This window comes from Cnephaeus nilssonii (genome assembly GCF_951640355.1).
Source record: "Cnephaeus nilssonii genome assembly, chromosome: 19".
NCBI lineage: Eukaryota > Metazoa > Chordata > Mammalia > Chiroptera > Vespertilionidae > Cnephaeus > Cnephaeus nilssonii.
This window is the reverse complement of record NC_137090.1, coordinates 1,525,697-1,548,973: the sequence shown is the minus strand read 5'-3', so window position 1 is coordinate 1,548,973 and position 23,277 is coordinate 1,525,697. Positions and strand designations below refer to the sequence as shown.

General features: G+C 67.5%; 1 protein-coding gene across 1 annotated transcript; it reads right to left on the bottom strand.

The window, feature by feature from the left end:
* Positions 1–16,296: 16,296 nt before the first annotated feature.
* Positions 16,297–22,348, bottom strand: CBX4 (chromobox 4). Its single transcript, XM_079797416.1, has 5 exons — positions 22,149–22,348; positions 21,962–22,005; positions 20,776–20,841; positions 18,703–18,769; positions 16,297–18,469 (listed from the first exon to the last, which is right to left on the bottom strand). Exons 1-5 carry the CDS (start codon positions 22,215–22,217, stop codon positions 17,054–17,056), a joined length of 1,662 nt encoding a protein of 553 aa, XP_079653542.1. The 5' UTR covers positions 22,218–22,348; the 3' UTR covers positions 16,297–17,053.
* Positions 22,349–23,277: the final 929 nt, after the last annotated feature.

Here is a 23,277-nt window from a genome sequence, read left to right as displayed (position 1 = left end):
GGGGGGCACCCGGTCGCCGAGGTCCACAGCCCATAGCATTTCCCACCCGGGCGCCGCGACCTCGCGAGGGCAAGGGTCGGGTCTGCGGTTGGGGTCCACCTCGCGCACCCTCCCGGCACTGTCCCCAGCCCCCCCGCCCCCGCAGGTAGCCGCCCCTCCCCCGCCCCGCGCGCCCCGCCGCGGCCCCCGCTCCCCGGCGCCCGCGAGGGTCTGAGCGCCCCGCGGGGAGCCGGGAGCCGAGCGGGGAAGGGCGCGGGCTGCGGGGCTGCGGGGCCGCGCACCCCCCGCCGTGGCAGCGTGGCGACGGCGCCGATGGCAGCCATTTTCTGCAGCCGCCGCGGCCCGGGCTCCGCCGACTGAGACGGAGGCTGCGGCGGCCCGACCGCGGCGGCGGGGACGCAGGGGCGCGGGGCGCCGGCGGGGGGACCGGGCGGCGGCGGAGCGGAGCGGGGGGCGCAGTGTCCCGCGCGCGCCCCTCCCCCGCCGCAGTGCCGGCGCTGCGCGCAGCTCCGCGTGGCGGGCGCCGCGATCCCCCCCTTTCTCCGCCATCTTGTACCCGCCTGGCGCCTTCCCAACGCGGGGCTCGGCAGACAAAGCCGGCCGGCCCCGGGGGCCCCTGCACCCACCGGGCAGCGCGGCCTGGGGCCCCGCGCCCTCGCCCGCCCCTCCCCCCAAGGGGGCCCCGCGCGCGGCGACGCCACTCGCTCAGCCCGGGAGGGTCAGCCGGGACCCCGCTGGCTTCCACGCGGTTGCTGGGGGGACCCTCGCTGCAGCCCACCCTGTTTGCGGGGAGGGGGTCCCCCACAGGCGGCAGCGGTGAGGACGGCTGGGCACTCTTTCAGCTCCGAGCGGGTGGGCTGGGGTCATGGTCCCGGAGCCCCCACCGCCCCGGGGGGTGCCAGCCTCACGGAGGACCCTAAAGAACCCGCAGCGCCGGCGCCTCGAGGCCCCCCTGGCTGCCGGCATCTGCCGCACTCGGGGAACTCCACACCATTTTCTGGGGTGGCCGTGCGGTCTCCCCAGTCCCCATCCTGCTCAGCTCCTCCTTCGAGGCCCCCAGGACTTCCAGACTCGGGGCTTGTGAGGTGGGGGGGGGGAGGCACCCCTTCTTCCGCCCAGAGACCCCGGCAGCCCAGCCAGCCCGCTGCTCCTTGCTAGGGAATTTGCTCCCTGGGGTGGGCGGGTCCCCACTCCTCAACCCCGGCGAGCCCATTGCCCCGGGCTCTGGCACCATCCTTCCACTTAGGTGGGTGCCCATGTCCCCAGGCGCCCAGACCCCAGGAGCGCCAGAGAGCGGGGAAGATTCAGAAACTGAGGCTGGGGCGGGGTTGTCTGGTGCAAGGTCATTCACAAGGTCACTCGCAGAGCCTGAGGCTGCTGTGCACGCTCCTCCCCTGTTTCTTCCAAAACCAAGATCAAAGCCGGGCTCCTGGCGGATGGAGTCATTCCTCCTCGTCCTCCGGCCGCCGCCGGACAGGGGCCAGGGCTGGAGGGGGCGGGCGGGGGGGGGGGGGTGGCCGGCCTTGCTCACCTCCCAAAGCTGGGTTTTCCCACCGCAGTGCCTGCACCCCAACCCCACAGGGTGGCCTTGGAGGGTCTGAAATTAAGTCTTACGGGGTGACCTCTCCAGCGCGCTGGTGGGGTTCAGTGCCTCCCCCCACCCCCCATGCCTGCCTGCCTGCGTGGATTCCGAGCCGGGCTCCAGAAACCAGTCTGACCACTTCCCCATTTCCCAAGCTTCTCCGGCAGGAGCTGGCTCCCAGTGGGTGAGGCTCGCGGCCTCCGCTGCCCCCGAGGGAGGGTGGCAAAGGGACAGGAGCCCGCGTCTGGGGGGCCTCCCAGCGCTCCCGCCCCATCTCCCCCTCATCTCAAAAACCCCGTTTGGAAGCTGCACTCCTGGCCGCCCGCGAGGACCCGGCACGGAGCTTCCCCTGCCGCCCTGTGCGCACCTCGGGGAGGTCGGCTGCCCTGAGGGCGCCTCCAGGCGGTGGGGACACTGAGCTGAGCCCCACGATCCAGGGGCCGCGGAGAGGCCAGAGCAGCGTCCTGGTGGCACCACAGCCGCCCGCCCTGCGCCTAGGCTTCAAAGGGGAGCTTCGAAGGTTCCCAGCAATTCACCGGGTCGCCCCAAGAAAGGGAGCGTGCCCCTCACCCGCGGCGGGCGGCCCGGTGGATGGTGGGTGATGGCGCTCTAGAGGCACGGCCAGCTGCTCTGGTCCCACCCGCCATGGGGCCACCGGTTGCGCCAACTGACCCCCCAGAGGCAGGGCTGGAGGGCTGGAGGGCTGGTGCGTGGCCATGGGGCTGGCCTGAGCCAGGTGGGGCGTGGCTCCCCGCTCTGTGGGGCTTCCCTGTGGCACCCACGGGGGAGGGAGGGGGGAAAGGGCTGAACACTGAGGCCAGGGGTGCGGGAGGCAGACAGGCGGCCGGTGCTGGGCCTGTGAGCTCCTTTTTCCCCTGCCTCGCCCCTCCCCATCTCCATCTCGCTCTTTAGGGGTGAAGGTGAGGGCAGTGAGCACCCCAAGGCAGTGCTGGCGGTGTGGTGGGCATCCTCCCCCACCTGGAGAGCAGGGGGAACAGACTCCCTGACCCTGGAGCACCGCCCCTCCCTCACCTGCTCCCCCCACCCCCGCCCCCAGCAATAGCTTGGGATTCCTTCTGGGCCAGGTGGACAGGCTTAAGGAAAGGGGCGGGATGGAGAGAACAAGGGAAGGGGTGCTGGCCACTCCCCCCCATGCAGGGTATTGGCTGTCTCCCTTCCGAAGGTGTTGGGGGGAGGGGTACAGAGCCTAGGGGGAGGGGGAGCCTCCTGCTAAGCTGTGTCCCCAGAGCTCCCAGCACTTGGCGCCTGCAAACCCCCCCCCCCCCCGCCATGAAAAGGGAGGAGGCTGCAGGAAGCTGGAGGAGCTGCGGCCAGTTAGCTGGCCCTGGAGTGGCCAGGGCTGGGCGCCGGGACACCTGCCCCCCCCCCCAGGCCCTGGGCAATCATGGGGGAATTCCTGCTTTGGTGGAAGGGTAGCCTGAGTGACAGCTGGGGACTCTGCCTTCAGGATCCCCGGGGACAAATGACACAGAAGCATGGCCGGCCACTGGGCCCCAGGCCTCAGGGTCCAGTCCGTGCAGCGGGGCCCGGACGTGACACGGAAGTGCCTGGCGCTCAGCAGTGGGGAGAGCCTTTATTCCCACATCCGAGCCCACGGGCCTCCTTGCCACCGTCATGGGAAAGACGCCTCCATCCAATGCACGTCTGTGCCCGGCGCCCCAGGGGCCTGGAGAAGGGCATGTGAGGTCCCACGTGCCATGGGCGGAGGCAGCCACTAGGGAAACGTGTCTCCAAGGATAAACCCTCCTCCTTCTCCCCCACCACCTCCTCTCCTTCTTGCGGGAATGCCAGGATAAAATGAGACATCGATCCTGGATTGTGCTCCTCTGGAAGCCCATGGGGACCCCTCCAGTCTGCTCACCACCACCCCCTTACTGGGGTGCTCCTAACACCTTCTATGGAGCAGCAGGCAAAGGGAGAAGGGGCAAAACCCCGAAGAGCAGAGGGACAGTGTCCAGCTGGGCCTGGAACAACAGGTCACAGATTCTCCTGGGTAAACGCCTGCACGTTGTCCATCTGTGGCTGGGAGGCTGCGCATGCAGAGGGCTGATGCATGCACTGGGCTGTGCCGTTTTTACAGGGACTTGAGCGCCTGCAGATTTGGGTTTTGGGGGTGGTGGTCCTGGAGCCAATTCCCCACAGGTACCCAGGGACAACTTCAGTCTCAGGGGAGTCGGGAGCTATAACTCGATTTTCAACTGCGTGGAGGGTCGGTGTCCTAACCCCATGTTATCCAGCGAGTACTGTTCACCACCGGCCTGCGATTGGCATGAACCCAGCAGCTGGGTGCGGGCAGCCTCCCAGGGCAGTCTCGCAGGAGCTTCCTCAGTGGTGGCGAGAGAGAGACTGAGGCGGGAGAGGGAGGCGGGAGGAATTGTGCGCCTGCCTGGCCCCTCTTGGCCTCACTGTCCCACAGTGGGCATCAGTCAGCGTCAGGTCCTCTGGCATCCTAGACAAATTTCCAGTCATTTCTCAGTACCCATCCGCCCCCCCATCCACCACCTACCCACCCATCCACCCACCCATCCATCCATCCACCCACTCACCCACCTATCCATCTGCCCACCCATCCATCCACTCATCCACCCATCCATCCATCCACCCATCCATCCACTCACCCACCCATCCATCCACCCACCCACCCATCCATCCACTCATCCACCCATCCATCCACCCACCCATCCATCCGCCCACCCATCCATCCACTCATCCACTCATCCACCCATCCACCCATCCATCCATCCACTCACCCACCCATCCACTCACCCACCCATCCATCCACCCACCCACCCATCCATCCATCCACTCATCCACCCATCCAACCGCCCACCCATCCATCCACTCATCCACCCATCCACCCATCCATCCATCCATCCATCCATCCATCCATCCACTCACCCACCTATCCACTCACCCACCCATCCATCCATCCACTCACCCCCCATCCACCCGCCCCCCCATCCACCGCCTACCCACCCATCTACCCACCCATCCATCCACCCATCCATCCATCCACCCACTCACCCACCCATCCATCCGCCCACCCATCCATCCACTCACCCACCCATCCACCACCTACCCATCCATCCACCCCCCCATCCATCCACCTACCCATCCATCCACCCACCCATCCATCCATCCATCCATCCACTCACCCACCCACCCATCCATCCATCCGCCCCCCCATCCACTCACCCCCCCATCCACCCGCCCCCCCCCATCCACCGCCTACCCACCCATCTACCCACCCATCCATCCACCCATCCATCCATCCACCCACTCACCCACCCATCCATCCGCCCACCCATCCATCCACTCACCCACCCATCCACCACCTACCCATCCATCCACCCCCCCATCCATCCACCTACCCATCCATCCACCCACCCATCCATCCATCCATCCATCCACTCACCCACCCACCCATCCATCCATCCGCCCCCCCATCCACCCACCCACCCATCCGCCCATCCACCTGCCACATATCCATCCAACAAAGATTTCCTGGGCACCTCCCCGTGCTGGCCAAGCCCAGTGCTCCGGGTTAGGATAAAACAGCTGAATTCTGTTCTCCTGAGCTTCACGCGGGGGGAGGACACAGCCACAGGAAGGCCACCCCTTATGGACTTACCGCCCTGGTCAGTGCCAGCAGGGGCGTGAGGAGCTGCCCGGAGCAGGTGCCAGGCTGACGGGGCTGGGGCGGCAGGAAAGGCCCGAGGCAAGCTGCCTGGCCCGCCTGGGCTTCCGGTTCAGGAGTCTGAGAGCCAGCGGCCGAGCAGGAGGCTGTGACGAGGCTGGAGCCGGATGGAGTGGCCATGGAAGGGGAGCCCCAGGCGGGGAGACGGGGAGTGGACGCCCTGGCCAGCTCAGGGCTGAGGAGAGGCTGCGGAGCGTGCAGGCGTGGGGGGAGTTTACGCCGGGTCTGCGGTGCAGATGTGGGAACCAGCGCGCAGACCCCCCTTTCAGGGGCTACTTAGAGCCAAGTGAGCCTGGGGCTTCCAGAGGGCCGGCCCGGATGGAGGGCGCCCCGAGGGTACAAGCCCAGCGTCTGGCCAGCCGGCCTGGAGCCGGGCCCACGTGGCGGCTCCCTCGAGGTCCTGCGTGTGGCGGCTGCAGTGTGGGGCCGGCGTCACGGGTCCGCCGGGCATGCGGGTGCTGTGCTGTGCGGAGTCCCTCCGGGCCGCCCAGCTCCGTCCTCGTGGTGACTCCACGTCCCAGGAGCTGCTCCCCATGGGGTTACCTCAGGTCACAGGTGGTGCCTCTGAGCGTGGCCGCTGGGGTCCCCGTGACACTCCTGCAGAGGGGCCTCCCGGCTGGACACCCACCCCCAAAGCCCCGGGGTGGCGGCATGTGGCGCCGGGTGGGAGCCCAGCAACCTGGACCCAAGCCCCAGCTCCGCCCTCACCAGCTGTGACCTCCGGGAGCCAGGCCCGTGACCTCCGGGAGCCAGGCCCGTGACCTCCGGGAGCACCCATTCCCCGGGGATGGTGGCGGTCGCCCCCAGCAGGCATCGGGCGGGCTGAGAGAGGAGGCATGCCGGGTTCTCCCGTCTGTCACTGCGTTATCGTCACAGGAGGTCATGGGGAACCGGCATCTCTCCTTATCTCAAGCTCATGACGAAAAGTATCGAGAAAGCCCGGCCGGCGTGGCTCAGTGGTTGAGCGTCGGCCTGTGAACCAGGAGGTCACAGCACCGGGTCCGGGCCCAGGCCCAGGTTGCGGGCTCCGTCCCCAGGGGGGAGGGGGGCGTGCAGGAGGCAGCGATGGATGGTTTTCTCTCATCTCTGATGCTTCTCCCTCTCCCTCTCCCTTCCTCTCTGAAACCAATAACAATATTTAAAAAATATTATCAGAGAGAGAGAGACCCGCAGAGGAAAAGGAAGATGCCGCCCGCTCCCATGAGCCAACGTGGGGTGCCTGGGGGCAGTTCCTGAGAAGGCCACAGCCTGGAGCAGTGGGGGGTGAGCAGGATCCCCCGATTTTCACGATTTTCACGTTGGGGAGAAAGAGAGCAGCAGGGACTCAACCTCGCAAACAGCGCATGCACGCAATACACACTTCCCAGGCCTTCCCGCCGGCCCTCTGCTGGGGGGATGGGACAGAGACACAGGCTCCACCTGCAGACACTCAGGTCAGCGGGGGCAGCGGCCAGGCAGGAGCGGGAGACAGGGTGACTGCAGGGCGGCAGACACCCCCGGGAGGCTTCTTCCCACCCATGGTCATTTCTGGGCAGCTGCGGGGCTGTGGGCCCGTGGGGAGACGGGGACCTCGGGGCTGGGAAGGCCCCGTGTTCGGGCTCCAGGGGAGCTGACAGCGAGCCGGGCGCCTGCAGGTCCAGGCGCTGAGGGAGGGCCCCTCGGCAGCGTTATTTATAGGCCGGGCGCCGCCCACTCCTACGGGTCACATGCAGGTCCGTCCTGTCAGCGGCCCACGCACCAGGGCACCTCCCACGCCGCCCCACGAGGCGCCGGTGACACGGAGCAGCTGCCGGCAAGGCCCGTGTGCGGAGACCTCGCTGCAGGGTCGCGGGGAAGCCACGCAGCAGTGGGCGCGGCGAGCAGGGTCCCTGGGCGGGCGAAGCCTTTGCCCCGGCAGCTACCTCCTGCCTCTTGGGTTTCAGATCTCCTTGGGCCTAATCAGGGTGGAGAAGGGACCAGCTCCATGTGGGGTGCCCCGGTCGCCTCTGGGGAGCCGTCGGCACCCGCCCTGCCGGCTCTCCAGGGCACAGAAGCCTGGCCCAGGTCGGCGGCCCGCGGCTTCCAGCCCGTCCTACACACCAGGGAGACACGGAGCTGACGAAGCTGACCAAAGGCCAGAGGTCGCCGCTCACTCACCCGCCGGCCGGGCAGCCTGTCCTGCCTGCACCCCGCTGGCCTTCCTGTCACTGTCCCCGGAGGCAAGTGGAGAGGTGACTCGCATCCAGTGGGTTCTGCGATCAGGAGGGGGAGACCAGGGTCAGCAGGAGGAGGGCGTCTGGGGGTCTCTGGACGGGACTAGGCATCGCCGGGGCCCCGGCGTCTCTGGCCTGGACCCAGGCCTGGCCCGTCAGCCCCCTGGATGTCAGGCCTGGAGGCAGAGCTGGAGCACTCGGCTGGTGCCATTCCCACTCACCGGACCGTGGGAAACCACGTCCCTACCCTCCACAAAGAACCCAGAACAAATCAATCGTGACAGCCCTGGCTGGTGTGGCTCAATGGATAGAGCGTCGGCCTGTGGACGGAAGGATCCCGGGTTCTATTCCAGTCAAAGGCACATGCCTGGGTTGTGGGATGGATCCCCCAGTGGGGGGCGTGCAGGAGGCAGCCGATCCACGATTCTCTCTCATCATTGATGTTTCTGTCTCTTTCCCTCTCCCTTCCTCTCTGAAATCAATAATTTTTTTTTTTTTAAATCATGACAAAATAATTCACCCCTGCCCATCCACTCTTCCCCGACAGCACGCCCAGGTGGCCAGGCCAATTGCAGGACTTCCCAGCGGGAAGGTGCCGGCGGGGTCCGCCCTGGGCCTGTCCTGTGATCAGTCGCAGCTCCTTCCTGCCTCTTCCAGGCAAACTCCATCCCAGGACACGGAGCCGCCCAAGGCCCGGCCCTGCCTCAGGAGTCCCTGCCTCCACTTCACTGGCGAGGAAACTGAGGCCCCCCCCCCTTCCTCCCTCGTCCCTGCAACAAAGAGCTCTGGTGGCCGGTGGCGTGGCTCCGCGGTTGACCGTGGACCCCGGAACCAAGAGGTTGCTGGTTGGGTCCCCGGTCAAGGCACATGCCCGGCCTGTGGGCTCGATCCCCAACGGGGGGTGAGCAGGGGGCAGCCGGTCCCTGATGTTCCTCTTTCATCGATGTTTCCCTCTCTCTCCCTCTCCCTTCCCCTCTCTCTAAAAATCAATGAAAACCTATTTTTTAAAAACGCGAAGCCAGTAGCTCTGGTGAGCCATGTCTGGGACCAACGAGCCCGACAAAGACTTGCTCTCGTGGCGCCCCCACTCCGCGTGGGGGGGGCGGGCGCGGACACAGGCAATAGCTTCCATGAAGCCGCCGGCCCCCCGGGGTGCGGAGACGGAGTCACGGCTCGGGGAAGGCCTCTCTCAGAAGGTGACACTTCGGAGACGTACCTGGTGGGAAGGGACCGGTCTTGGCCACTCATTTGGTTTTTTATGTTCCTGTTCCCAGAGCCAAACCCCGTGGTGAGTTGCACTCATTCCGTGTCCTGCCCTCGGAGTCCCCTGTGAGCGGGCACAGGGCCTCGCCCTCGCTGGTCCTTAAGCCGGAGGAATGCACCCCGACTTGCATGTGCCCCAGAGCAGGGTCCCCCAGGCAGCACAGCAGGGGCACGTGGCTGTCTGTCCTGATGGTGTCCTTAACCTTGATCCCTCCTAACCTGGTGTTTGAGTCGCTCGGCTTCTCCCAGCCTCGGTGGCTCCTGTACCCCCTTATCCAGTGGTTCTCAACCTTCCTAATGCCGCAGCCCTTTAACACCGTTCCTCATGTTGTGGTGACGCCCAACCATAACATTATTTTCGTTGCTACTTCATACCTGCAATTTTGCTACTGTTAATGAATCGTCATGTAAATATCTGTGTTTTCCGATGGTCTTAGGCGACCCTGCTAGCGGTTCTCAACCTTATCTGTCTGATCATCCTTCGCATCTGCTCCTCTCCACCTCTCTGTTCTAATAATTTCCATTTCTTTTTTTTCAAATGTGGGTGGGTTTTTTTATTGATTTCAGAGAGGAAGGGAGAGGGAGAGAGAGAGAGAAACATCAGTGATGAGAGAGAATCATGGATTGACTGCCTCCTGCACGCCCCACACTGGGGATGGAGCCCGAAACCCGGGCCTGTGCCCTGACTGGGAATTGAACCCTGACCTCCTGGTTCATAGGTCAACGCTCAACCACGGAGCCGCCCGGCCTGGTGTTTCTCCATTTCTCTGTCCTGGGCCTTTGCTCTCCTTCCCTCTGTGTGTCTGTCTGGTTCTCTCCGGCTCCCTTTCCTCCTGCGGCTGCCTCACCCTTCCTCATTCTCTCCAAAATACCGAACCGGGTGGAGTACCGCCTGCCCCCGCCGCCAGGTGACGGGAGTTTGCTGAGAGCTGACCTTTGAGGCGCCAAGTGGACTCAGGTGCGGTCTCGCTCCAGGGACTCACCTCCGGGCCCAGGAGGAGGCAGGTGTGGGAGGAAGGGGCGTCCTGCAGGGAAGCCCTCCCACCCCCAGCTGCCCTCTGCCCCCCCACAGCCCGCCCCCGCGGGACAGCACACAGCCCCCACAGCCCTCCAGGCCCAGGGCTGAGGTGCGCTGTGGTTTGGCCAGGGATGAGCAAATCCCGTCTTTCCGCCAAGGCCGGGCCGGCTCCCGCTCGATGGCAGGTCTCTCACCACCTCAGGAGCCGAGCCCACGGCGGCCTTTGTCTGCGCGTGGCGGTCACTGGTCGGAAGGCGGCCAGACCCTCCGCTCTCCTGTCTGGGTTGGGCCCCAAACCACAGTCCGGAGAACAGCGGCCAGACCGTGGCCCTCAGCACGCGGCCCATCACTCGCGGCTGTGGCTTTGAACTTGGGATTGCATTCGCATCATTCCTACTAATAAACCCGGTTTTACAGCAGGTGTGCCGGGCGAGCACGGCTCCTCGGAAGGCACATACCCACGTGTGGGCAGAGCATGATGGGTAATTTACCCTGACCTTGGCTTTGGTCTTCTGGGGACTCAGTTTCTCCACTGGTAGAGTGAGGGACCTGGAGTAGCCCTGCCGGTTGGGCTCGGTGGATAGAGTGTCGGCCTGCCGACTGGAGGGTCCCGGGTTCAATGCAGGTCAAGGGCACGTACGTACCTCGGTTGCAGGCTCGATCCCCGGCCCCGGTGGGGGCTCCTGTGGGAGGCAACAAACTGCTGTGTCTCTCACATCGATGTTTCTCTCTCTGTCTCGCCCCCTTCCTTCCACTCTCTCTAAGAATCATGGGAAATATCCCCGGGGAGGATTAACAACAAAACACCCCGAGGCCTCTGCTCCGGCTCCCAGGAGCCCATGACCCGAGGCCAACGGGCCTACCTCCTCCTTCCTGAAGGCCAGCCAGCCTATCCGCCCGCCTGCAGGGCCCCAGGACCTGGCGTGGGGGTGACTGTTAGGGGTGACTGTGTGTTTCTGGCCCAGCCCCAGGGACTTTCCGCCCTGCCGGTCCCCGCGAGCTCTGTGTCCACCCCGGACCATGACACTGAGGACCAGCCTGGGGGAGAGGAGGCAGGCCCGCCGCCCCGTCCCGCTGGGCTGGGAGCACCTTGGCCTGGGCGGGGGGCGGAGAGCAGGGGGAGGCTGGCGCCACAGCCCGCTGGGCCTCATGGGGTCACAGGCCCAGGGGCCATCAGGCCACGCAGAGGCCCAAGGGAGCTCACAGGCCCCAGCCCTCTTGTTCTGCGGGTAAGGAGGAGCCCGGGAGGGGAAGTCGGGGCGCAGCGCTGGCGGAGCAGGACCGAACCCCAGGGCCCCTGATCCCGCCTCAGCGCTGCTCCCCGGCGGCCCTGGGGTTCTCGGCTCACCGGCTCCGGGACTCGCTCCCATCCCTAGGCCTGTGGGCAGGCGAGAGGAATAACTCATGTGAGTCTAAAGCAATTTGCAAACATAAATAATTCCCCGGCCAGGGGAGGAGCCAGGGGGAGGACGCGGGGCTGAGCGGAGCCTGGGTGTCCTCCGAGCCGGCCTGGGCGGGGAGGGAGTCAGAGCAAGGAGAGCAAAGCAGGAAACGGCCATGAGGATGCTCGCTTCCGCTCCTCCGGAGGCTCCTGCGGGCCAGGCCCCCCCCCCCCCCCCCCGCACATGATTTCCTAACGGCACCTCCCTCAGAGCCGGAGGACAGAGATGGTCCCGGCCTGCATCTGGAGCAGCCAGGCCTCTTCCGCCCGCCCGGCCTGGCCCTCCGTGCCCCTGGCCCATCCTGCCCCAGCGGGCCCGCGTTGTGTTACCGAGGAGCCCGCCGGCCTGGCCCGTTCCTCCCGCTTCGGCTGTGCACACTGACCACCCAGGACCTTCGCTCTCTGATTCCGCGATAGGTGTTTGCTCACTTCCCCAGGATGTCGGGGCTCATGTTGCTCCCACAGCAGCGCGGCCCTTTGAAGAGGCCGGGAGGCTGGGGTGCTGGCGGGTGGGCGCCGTGTCATGTGGGGGCAGCGCCCGGGAGGCACACCTTCCCAGAGCCCACCCCAAGGGGCTGTCTGCAGCCCAGAGGAACAATGAGAAACCAGACACCGTGGCATTAGCGGAGAATTCCTCCGATGAAACAGGAAAGGGCGGAAATCCCGGGGTTACGTTACACCTGGAGCAGGTTGGAAGGAGTCCGAGCCCCTTGTTGGCAATTTACACTCCAGGCGCGTTTCAGAGGAGCCTGCACGCGCGCGGCAGTGAGAGCGTGCCTGCCGCAGCCCTAAACGCGCATGTGCACACACGTGTATCATGAATGCACATCACACAGCACATGCATGCACAGACACATGCACGCAGGTGCATGCACACGTGTGCACATGCATGCACAGACACATGTGCGCAGGTGTGTGCACACGTGTGCACACGCATGCACTCGTATGCACTCGGGTGCACATGCAGCTTGGACATCCCCTGATAACACCGGCTCTGCCCCTGCCTCGACCTGAGAACCGGCAGAGAACTGGTTAAGTGAAGCCAGAGCCACGGGCAACACGGCAGCTCTCACTGGCAGGCGTCCCCGCAGCTCACAGAAAGCGCACACAGAAAAGGGAAAGACGGACCTGTGCTGGTCCTCTGCTCGGCGCTAAAAGTGTGTGTGTGTGTGTGTGGTCACAGGCCCACACCTCTGCATCCTGAACTCACGTTACACTACACACGGCAGGGCGAGATGGCGGCCCCGCTGTCAGCAGCGACATCCCACGCGCCCCGGCTGACTGCGGGAGTGAAGGCGTGCGCCTGCCTGGAACCCACTCCAGGGTTATCCTGAGGGTCTGTGTCCCTGAACTCAACGGCCGCTAATTAACTGGAGTCTCCGGAGACTCGGGATGGATCCGGTGAGGGGCCAGGGGCCGGCGGACCCCAGGGCAGCTGGGTGTGTGCTGTCTGCGAGGCCGGCGGGGAGGATGGTCCGGGCCTCCACTCTGCAGCCTCAGGGCCTGAGGACTGAGCCCCCGGCCGAGCAGGAGCTGCGTCCGTGCTGGGTCAGTGGATGCTGTTAAAGGTTGTCGTGTAGGAATCAGTGTTACTGCCCAAGAGGCCCCCCGCCGCCCGTCTCTCACACACACACACATACACACACACACACACATGCACACGCTATCTGACTCCAAGGCATTTAGCTCTGAGCCATGCACTAGCTGTTGGGGTAACATGCCCCTCGCCTTCCTGGCGCTCAAGGCCCGTCTAGCTGGAGAGCCGCGGCCCAGCCTCCGTGCGTGCTGCTTGGCAAGGCGCTGGGGCGGGACCCTGAACTGCGGCCCAGGCACCACGGCCTGGTGAAGGCCGCCTCCTCTAACCCTAGAACAGCCTCCGAGAGGGGGCGGCCCGAGCTGGCCTCCGAGGGACCCAGAGGACGCTGGAGGCGAGAGCAGGGCCCTGGCCCCGGAGACGACAAGGCCACGGAACGCTGCCCGCTGCCCTGGCGATGCATGCTGCCCTGGGGCGGGTGGCCGCAGCCCCGAAGCGCCGGGAGTGGGCGCGCGTCCTCGCCCGCTGCTGCTGGCCACGGCAGAGGCAGAGCGGAGCGCTCGGGCGGCGGCTCTGAACTTGGGCCACGGGAAGCGGTCGCTGTGTCCAAGCGGAACCACCTCGGTCCTATTTCCTCTTCGGGGTCTGCGCCTTGTCAGCCGAGCAGCGGGCCGCACGGACCCCCGGGAAAACCTCCCTCCTGTCTCCGTGTCATCCTCCGCGACTCAGAGGACAAGGCCCCAGGTCAACGGGGAACCCACGCACGGGGTGCCCATGGCGGGGTGCCCGCTGGGTTCTCCAGGGGGGCGGGCGGGCGGGCGGGCGCTGGCAGTCAGTGTAGAGTCCCCACATCATGTCAGTCTCCACCTCATGTCCCCCGAAGGCCTTGGACTTGACAGGGCCGTTTCCTGTGCGTTGGCAACAAGAACCAAGTACGTGAACAGCCCGGGCTGCAGGCAGGGGCGCCCGAGGCGCCCAGGCTCCCTCCTGGCCGGCGGTCCTCGCCGAGGAGGAGGCTGAGCCCTGGGGGGCGGGGGCAGGGCTGTGGCGAGGGGAGTGGGCACGGCATCCACGTCTGTTCCGCCCTCGTGAGCGTTCTAGAAGGTGCTGTTCGGGGGGCGGGGGGGGGGGAGGTGCCTGGACTCAGGAGCCCACGATGGGCCCATGGACGGAGGGACCATCTGGTCTCCCCTGACTCCTGCGTGCAGGTCTGGTCATAGGCGCGGCCCACACCCACCTTAAATCGTAGTCACTGTTCAGTGTCACCGTTCAGGTTCAGGTCACCATTCAGCGCCACGCCAACACCCCAGCGCCGTGAGGGTAACTGTCGGTTTAGTCCTTGAACCTTCTCCCCTCTTGGGCTGCACCCCCTCTCCTGCCGGCTGCACCCCCTCTCCTGCCGGCTGCACCCCCTCTCCTGCCGGCGGCACCCCCTCTCCTGCCGGCTGCACCCCCTCTCCTGCCGGCGGCACCCCCTCTCCTGCCGGCTGCACCCCCTCTCCTGCCGGCTGTACCCCCTCTCCTGCCGGCTGCACGCCCTCTCCTGCAGGGCTGCAACCCCTCTCCTGCAGGGCTGCAACCCCTCTCCTGCCGGCTGCACCCCCTCTCCTGTCGGCGGCACCCCCTCTCCTGCCGGCTGTACTTTCTCCCCAGTTTGGTTCTGGCATCTGCAGAGCCGGGCGGTGGCCACACCCTGGACGAGCTGTCTGCCACCAGAACCCCGACTCTGCTGCCCGGGGAGCCCAGGGGTCTGATGGGACCAGGTGCTCGATGGTGCCCAGCCTGTCTTCGGAGCTCAGCAATGGCACCCTGGGACCCTCTTGGGTCCGGCACCAGGTTGGGCATCCTGCAGCTCCTGGTGACCTGCCATTTACCTCTGCCCCTGGCCAAGGCTCCAGGCTCCTCCTGGGCCCTCGCTGAACGCCCACCCCAGCAGGCCCACCAGCCAGCCGGGTTTCCAGGCCTCGGGCAGCCTGCAGGCCCGTTTCCTTCCTGCTGCTGGCAGTGCCACCCTGCCTCCCCTTCCCCAGCTCAGCCTGGCAGAGGCCACCCACTGGGCCTGCGGGGCACCCCAGGGGACAGGGCTCATTCCCGTCACCCACTGTGCGACCTGAGCCAGGGGCTCCCGCTCCCACTCCCCACGTTTCCCGTCTCCACCAGAAAAACAGGGAGACCGGGTCCCCGCCTGGCATGCGCCTTTGTGTGCCAGCCAGCAGGAGCAGGCCCGGTGCTGGTGCGTGGGCAGCCTGCCAGAAGCGTCAGGATGGCCCTCCCTCGGCTCCCAGGGTGGCAAAGGGCATTCATACACAGAGGGGGAGGGGCGTGTTTAACTCGCCAGGGGCTGGGGGGAGGGCGGGGAGGGGGGGAGGGACAATTCACAAAAGCCGGGCCAGAAACTCTCAACCGTTTTTTTTTCTTAGAACTTTCCTTCCCTCCCTCCCTCCCTCCCCTCCCCTCCCCCACCCGGTCGCTGGTGGCCTGCAGCCAACACTGGCCACACTGTCCGCATTCAGGCCTCCCGGCCTCAGCTCTCCCCGGGCCACCTCCCCCCACCCATTCGGAATCACGGTGACCTCTTCCGCCCTGGCGCCCTGCACGGGCTTGGGCCCCGCTCGGTGGGTCCCAGGAGGGCAGGCCGGGGCTGTGGCGCCCCCCCGCCCCCCCCCCCCGGGAGACTGCTGAGTCTGCAGAAAGCTGCCTCCGCCCTGCATTCCGGGTGCCGCTTCCAGGCTGGGGAGCTGCCTCCGAGTCCGGCCCACTCCCCTCGTCCCCTCTGGGCCCTTAACCCCTTACCGCCTGCCCGGGGTCAGCAAGTGCCCAGCCCTGCATCCAAAGCAAGATGGGTGAGCTGGGGTCCCGCAGGTCCTGGCTAGGGAAGTGGGGTGAGCGGGGCTGGCTCCCACTTCTCCCCATCCCCATCCCCCTCCCACGAAGTCCCCGCTGTCTGGCCCAGGGGGGACGCTCGCAGTGCCTCCAGGCAGAGCCTCGGGCTGACCTGGGGTTTCTGGGAGCGAGCCTGGCAGGGAAAGAGCCTCGCCGGCTTTCTGGGTGGGGCGGGGCCAGCGAGGGACGCGGGAGAGGGTGGGAGGGTCTCCTCCCCGCGGAACCTGCCCGACCAGGCGGGGGTGACTGGGAATACCCGGCCCCACCAGGCCAGCACCTGGGTGTGTTGCGCCCCGAGGGTGGGGGCAAAGATCAGCAGGTGCCTGGCTGGTAGGACTCTGGGTGGGGGCCAGCCCCGCCCAGGTCTCTGCGGGCTCGCTCACCCCTCGACGCAGTTCCCTGGGTGCCCGGGCAGGAGCACCCCCTCAGGAACTCCCCTCTCCTTCGCTCTGCCTCTCCCGGACTTCCCTTCCGGGGCGCTAGGTCACCGCGGCTGCTGGGCCTCTGCCCTGGAAACCAGGCCACTTGGCTTCGCTAGGGTTTCTCGCAAGACGAGCTGGGCTTCCTCCCTGACACCCGAGGAGGAAGTGGGGTGGGGAGGGGGTCCAGGCGCCTCCGGGGCTTCCGACGTCCGGCTGGCTGCGCTAACCTCGGACAGCGAAAGGCACCGTCAACATCTCCATTTAATATGTACATTCAAGCAGGTAATGATCGGAAGCTTATAGTTTAGACATTTCTAGTAGCAGCAGTTTAGTCTAGAGAGCTCGTTTAGCCGTTTAACAAACTTTTTCTTTTCTTTTTGCACATAGAAACAACACATCCATGTGTACGGTATCAAAAAATATATACCAAGGTCGCCGCTATGGCAGTTCCTGGGAGGGGAGGACATGAGCGCAACTGGGGTACTGAGCACGGGAGAGGGGCCGACAGAAGCTGGTCTCTGTGATGGGGAATATGCCATGATCTAGAGCACTCCATAAATCTAGGCTTTCATATTCAATATATAAATACCTACAAATAAATATAGATATATCAGCCCCGCGGGGTGGCCGGGCCTTCGGAGCTCAAACAATACATTTCCATAATAACACCACGTACAAACGGGAGTGGAGTCTGCACTGGACACATTAGCAGGTTAAAATATAATACTATGCCTCCGAGGCCCGGCTGGCTGCCGCGGGGCCGGGGGCCGGCGGTCCGCGGGGAGGGGGCCAGACCCCCAGGCTCCGCGCGCGAGCGCACAGCGCCAGTTCCCACGGAGGCAGCCGGCCGGGCGCCCCGCGTCCCAGCCAGGACCCCCCCAGCTGGATACAGGGGGGCGCGCTGCTGCGGCTTTGGGCGTCCCTGGAGCTGGGGGCCGGCCTGGCTCCCCGGGAAGTGGAGAGAGGAGTCGCCGCCCCCGGCGCTGAGCTGCCCCCTCCGCTACACCGTCACATACTCCTTGAACGTGACGGTGAGGCAGTTCGCGGTGACGTCGGTGATAATTATATTCCCGAAGAAGGGCTTGAACTCACTCAGCGGCTCCTCGGGCTCGTCCTGGGCCTCGGCCGGGGGCTTCTCGGCCGCCGTCCCCGGCACAGCCGCCACCGCCGCGGCCGCAGGCGCCTCGGGCTTCACTCGGAGGCCGCCGGGCAGCGCCCCGGCCTCGCCGCGCGCCTTGACGCAGCGCAAGTCTATGGGCTCGTCCAGGTCCGAGTCCAGCAGGATGACCTCAGGCTGCGGGAGCGCGGCCGGGGGCGCGTCGGCGGGGCGCTCGGCAGCCGGGCTGCCGCCCAGGCAGGTGGGGGTGCTGACGCTGCGCGCCGTCAGCCGCTTCTTGCAGGGCTGCCGCTCGCCGTGGGTCTCGGAGAGGCAGCGCTTGCGCGCGTGGGAGAGGTTGAGGCCCACCGCGTGGTGGTGGTGGTGGTGATGGTGGTGGTGGTGGTGGTGGTGGGAGGGCGCGTGCGCGCTCCGGGTGGAGTCCCAGGCCAGCAGGTCGGGCTTGGTGGTGAGCTGCAGCGGCTGCTCGCCAAAGGCCTCCTTGGTCGGGGAGAGCTTGCGGGACCCCGAGTCCTGCGGCTGCGGGTCGCCGGGGCCCGGGGCCTCCTCCTCCCTCCTCTTAAAGGGAGCTTGCACCTTCTTCTCCTCGGCGCCGGCCGCCGCCGCCTTTTTGAAAGTCCTGTCCGGGGGCGGGTGGCGCTCCTCGGAGGCGCGCTTCTTGTGGCTGGGGGCGCGCGCCTCGCCCTCCGCCGCCTCCCCCGACTTGATCTTCACCGCCTGCATGCCGTTCTCCATGTACTTGCTCATCACGATCACGATGCGTCCGTTCTTGTTCTTGTTCTTGACGATCTTCATCTTGCCCCCGATCCCGTTGCCCGTCACCGCCTCCTTGGGGGCTGGCGTCATGCCGTTGGGGGGAGCCTTCTCAGAGCCCTTGCCCGGAGCCCCGGCGGCGCCGGCCACAGGCTTCACGGCTCCCAGGTAGCCCTTGGCCCCCGCCCCGTGGGCCCACTTGTCTGGCGCGTGGCTCTTGGCCCCCAGGTCCGGGCAGGTGGGGCTGGGCGCCTCCTTGTGGCCGCCCTGGTACTGCAGGTCGTACATCTTGGGGTCGGGCTGGTAGGGATGGTGCTTCTTGCTGTTGAGCTGGTAGTAGTACTTGCTGCTCTTGCCCGGCGGCGGGGGCTTGCCCGCCCGCTCCTTGCTGTGCGGCTGGTACTGGTGATGCTTCTTGCTGTTGAGCTCGTACTGGTGCCCCTGGCCCTTGCCCTGGGCGCCCAGGTCCAGCTTGGCGCTGCGGCTGTCCGTGGAGGAGTCCTGGAGTCCGCTCAGCACATTGGAGCGCCTGGCAAAGGTGGGCACCTGGGGGCGGGGGCGGGCGGAGGGATGAGACCAGCCGCCGGCACCGGGAGCATCCCAGCCCCCACCCGGTGGGCAGTTCCCAGGGAGGGGCGTGCAAGGTCAGGCAGGAAGGGAGAGAATGGGGCGCTCAGGAGGAAACACCGCCCTCCCGCCCCCCCCCCCCCCCCCCCCCCGCCTGGAGGCGGCTCAGGTGGCAACTTAAAGGGAGAGACTCAAGGGGCGGGGCGTCTCACCTGCACCACCAGCGGCTTAGGCTTCGGGCCTCTCTTACGATACCCCATCAGCTGCTCCTGCCGCTCCCTGGGGGCGGGACAGAGGGCGGTGCTGTGAGCCTCCGCTCCCTCCCCTCCAACCTGCGGGGGCGCCCCCCTCCCCGGAGCAGCAGGACCCCCCAGACCCAGAGGGATCGCAGCTCGAGGCAAAAGGTCGCCCCTGCAGCCAGCCGGGTCCCAGAGCCCCGCTTTCCACTCGCAGGGACCCTCATCTGCCCAAGGGGGCCTCCACCCGAGAAGCGCCCCCACCTCTGAGGTCCCCCCTGCACTGACGCCCCCCACAGCCCTGCCTCCTGGCGGGGGAGATGGCAATGCGGGGCTGGGTCGCTGGCACTGCCGCCCACAGCCTTGGGCCGGTGGCCCTGCGCAGAGCGGGGTGGGCACGGGGTCCAGGGATGCAAACGAGGCCCCAGAGGAGGAGCTGGAGGCCCACGTCCCGCTGCAGGGCGCGGGGCGCTAATGACCTCATTAGGATTCAGGGAAGGAGCGCGCGGAAGGGAGGGCCGGCTTCCTGGAGGCCGGGCGCTAACCCGCCGGAGGGGCTGCGACCTCCTGTGCTCGGCGGCAAGTGAGCCAACGCGGGGCCGGGGCGGAGGCCGGGGCCGCCAGGTTCCCAGCCGCCAGGTGAACCCGCTCGCAGGCGGCCGGGGCGGGGCTGGCGAGGCGGGGACACAAGCCCCGCCCCTCGCCGAGCCCGGCCCCTCGATTTCCAAATTAATCAAGTCCACGCGCGACGTTGGGGTCAAAGAGAGTTGCCTGGCTTCCGCCTGCCGCGTGGCCTAGGGTGACCCCAGGCCGGGGGGGGGGGTTCCCAGCACTGCGCCGTCCGCCGTGGAAGAAGGGGGCGCCTCTCCGGAAACCTGCTCTCCCGCGGCCCGAGGCACCTCCTGCGGGTGGGCTCCCCCCGGGGAGTTCCGCCAAGCCCCGGAGCCCCGCTCGGCCTGACTCCGAAGTTGCATGACATTGCAACAGCCCGTCTCCCGCTCTCCGGGGACCCGTTACGCAACATGGCATCAGCCGCTGACATGGTTACAGGGCGCGCGCTCCCAGGTGGAGCCCGGCCGCATCCCCGCTCCGCGCCCCCCTGCGTCGCGGAGGGCCCGCTCCCCGCTGGTGGCGCCCTGCGAGGGTCTAGAGTTTACGTCCCAGCGCCCAGCCCTCCACAGGAAATAATGCAAAATAAAAAAGAGGGCGGGGGGGGGGGGAGGCAGCGGAGTGGCGGCGCTCCCGGGCCCCTGCCGCTCCTCCCTCCTCGCCAGCCCTTCCCCCTTCGGTCCTCCCCGAAACGGAGAACCGCAGCCACCGGCGGGGAATCCAGCTGCAGCAGCTGCGGCGGCGTGACAGGCCTCTGTGTGCGCGGGGATGAGCCCGCGCCCTCCACCACCCCTCCGCCGCCAGGCAGCACCCGCACCCGCACCCGCAGGGCCAGGCTCCCCCAAGGAGCCCAGAGCGCGGTATGAAGAGCGCCCACTTCCAGCCAGAACCCGACCCTCCCCCTGGCCCAAGCTCCCTGGGCCGAGGGTGGGGGCTGCAGGTCTCGCCAACTTCCCTCCGGCCGCCAACAGGTTAAGTTCGGCTCCGTGACGTCCGGCGGCCTCGCCGTGCCAGCTCCCTCGGAGCTGCCCCACGACGCGCCGGCCCAGGCAGCCCCGTGGCTGCAGCGAAGCAACACCTAGGTCCTGGGGGTGGGGCTCCGGGGTGGGGCCAGGAGGGGGCCCTCGCGGGACCAGGCGCCGCGGCTCCGAGGTCCCGGGGCAGCCGTGGGGCCACCCGCACTCGCCCTTCCCGCAGTCCCCCCAAAACACAAGCCTCGCCTTCTCTGGCCCTGCCCCGCCCCCACCTCCCGGCTGCAGCAACCGCCAAGGACGGTGGTTGGAGAAGCCGAGGCCGCAGCCGTGCCTTCCGACCCGCCTGGGGGAGGGGGCTCCCGCGGGCCCCTCCCGGCTCCCCCCCTCCCCACTCCTTGCTGCGTGGCCCTCTCCCCGGTTCCCACACCCGGCCCCCCGCTGCGGGCGGCTGCTGGGGGACGCTCACCTGTTCTGGAAGGCGATCAGCAGCCGGGGGTCCAGGATGTTCTCCTCGGGCTCCCACGTGTTATATCTTGCAAGGGAAAAGGGAGGGGACATGGCGTAAAAAAAAAAAAAAAAAAAAGGCCGAGCCAGCGCCGCGGCCTCCAGGTGGGAATGACATAAGGCCCCGCTCTGTCTTCCTGCGCCGACAGCCCCCGAGCGGGGACGGGGGCTGGGGGGTGGGTTTCTGCAGGCCTGACGCGCCCCGATACTGCCCCCCCCCCAAGTCAAAACAAACACGCAGGGCAGGAAGGGGAGGGGTGAGGAAAATGAAACTAGCGTTTCTCCAGCAGTTGTCAAGAATTTGAAGCATGTCACCGCGGCGTGTTCCACGGCCACTCGCTCCCGGGGGCCCTGCGTGCAGACCAGCCCGCAGGCAGAGTCCCGTCCCCGCCGGCCGCCCCCGCCCCCGCCCCCGCGAGGACTTGAGGCGTCCTCCCTTTGACCCCTAATCCTATCGCCGGCCGCCCCGCGGCCCCCCACACCCCCGCGGGGCCCCGGAGCCCGCTGTCACGGGCACGCACCCCCCAAATACTCAGCAACACAAAAATCCGCCTGTGCGTGTGAGTGTGTGTGCGCGTGCCTGCGCGGCGGTCTCCATCCGGTGCCTTCGCATTTTAAATTAAAAAAAGAACCCCCCACCGAAAGCCCGGCCGCGGCAGCGCCCCGCACGGGGTGCCTCCCCCTCCCCGCGCCGCCAGGAGGGAGGAGGCACACAATTGCATTTTCGTCGCTTTTTAATTTTTTTTTTTTTTTTTTTTTTTTTTGGTTTTGCAATATGGAGCCGTTCGGTGGAGGGAAAGGGGAAAGGAGCCATTTTCTGCTGCACATCAGCCAGTGCCTGCGCCCGCCCTCCCTCCGCCGGCCTCCCCGGCTCGGCCCGCGCCGCTCCTGCTCCTCCGGCTCCGTTTAGCGCATAAATTAGTGATGGCATTTCCCGGAGCGCGGAGCACAACGCAGGGCGCCCGGCTCGGGCTCGGCGGCTCGGCTTCCCCAGTGCCTGCCACCGACTTCCCCACCCCCTCCTCCCTCCACCCACCTCCACCCCGCCTCCCGCCCGCTCCCCCCACCGCCCCACCAGCCCGGCGAGTCCCGAGCCCCGGAGCCCCGCGCCGCGGACCCGGCTCCCCCGCCCCTCCGCCGCTACTTACTTGGGGGACCAGCCTCTCCATTTCACCAGATACTCCACTCTGCCCTGCGGGGGGAGAGACACCCTCCCTCAGCTTCCGTGGGATCCCCGGCCCCGGCCCGCAGCCTCCCCACCCCCTCCCCGCCTCCTCGCGGGCCGCTCCGGCCCCGCTCCCCCGCCGCCTCGCCGCCGCCCCCGCGCCGCCCTACCTTGCGGATCCGCTTCTTCTCGATGCTCTCCACCGCGAAGACGTGCTCGCCAACAGCTGGCAGCTCCATGGCCGAGCCGGAGCGCGCCGGGGCGCGGGTGGCCGGCGCCGCTGCAGACCCCGCTGGCTCCCGCCGGCGCCCCGCGGTCGCCCCGGCGCAGGCGCCCCCGCTGCCCGCGCTGCCGCCGCCGCCGCCGCTCGCCCCGCACAGCCCCGCCGCCCGCCGCTGCCCGCCCGCCTGGCTCCCGGCTCTGCTCGTCAGACACTGAGCCCGGGCCGCGGCGGCACAAGAACTCATGCAAATCCGGCGTCAGCGGGCGGGGCCTCGCGGGCCGAGCGCGGCGTCAGGGGGCGGGCCGCGGCCCGGATTGGCGCAGCCCGGCCTACCGGAGCCCGGGGCCCGGGCGCCAAGGGGGAGGAGGGAGGGCGCGGGAGGGGGCCGCGCGGAGGAGGGCGCCCGGGAGGTGCGGAGGGAGGGAGCCTCCAGCCTGGGCGAAGGAGGCTGCAGGGAGGGAGCGGGCCGGGGCCGGAGAGGTGTGCCGGCCGAGGGCGCGGTGGGGCGGAGAGCGCGACAGGGCCCGGGCGGTCTCCGCGCGACCCCCGCCTTCCGCCCGGCGCTGTGGCCACCCCCTCACCTCTGGTTCTCAGTGTGCAGCGCCCGGGGACCCCTGCTGGGGACCACCAAAGCGCCCCTCACCGTTTGCAGTTGCATCGAATTGCGTCATGTGCAAACACCCGGGGAGCCGTCGGCAGGGGGCAGGAGGGGGCGGGGCAGCTGGGGAGGGCACCCCGCGTGCCTCGCCACCCCGCCCCGCCCCGCCAAGCTCTGAGCGTTTAGGTGGGCGAGGAAGAGGAGAGAGAGAGGATGGGTGCACAGGGTCGCGGGGAGAGCGCGGAGAAGGGAGAGGAGGGTGCCGCGGAGCAGCCAGCCGGGGCCCGGGCGCGCAAGAACCTTCCCCAAGGGGCTCTGAGTCCCATCGCACCGACCCGATCGGCTTCCTGGTTACCTGAGGCCTTTCCTAGGCGTAGGGACAGGATGTCTACTTCCCAACAGCATCGCCCGCCCTGCCCCCAGCAGGACCAGAGGCGGGAGGACGCGAGGGGGCGCAGTGACGGCCAGGTCCGCTGGA

Bases quoted from the DNA above. Each gene is read 5' to 3' on its own strand.
- CBX4 (XM_079797416.1), bottom strand. From the start codon at position 22,217: ATGGAGCTGCCAGCTGTTGGCGAGCACGTCTTCGCGGTGGAGAGCATC. The intron at 22,006-22,148 runs GTAGGGCGGCGC...CTCCCCCCGCAG, and splicing joins AGAAGAAGCGGATCCGCAAG to GGCAGAGTGGAGTATCTGGT. The intron at 18,470-18,702 runs GTGAGACGCCCC...CCCCGCCCCCAG, and splicing joins CTAAGCCGCTGGTGGTGCAG to GTGCCCACCTTTGCCAGGCG.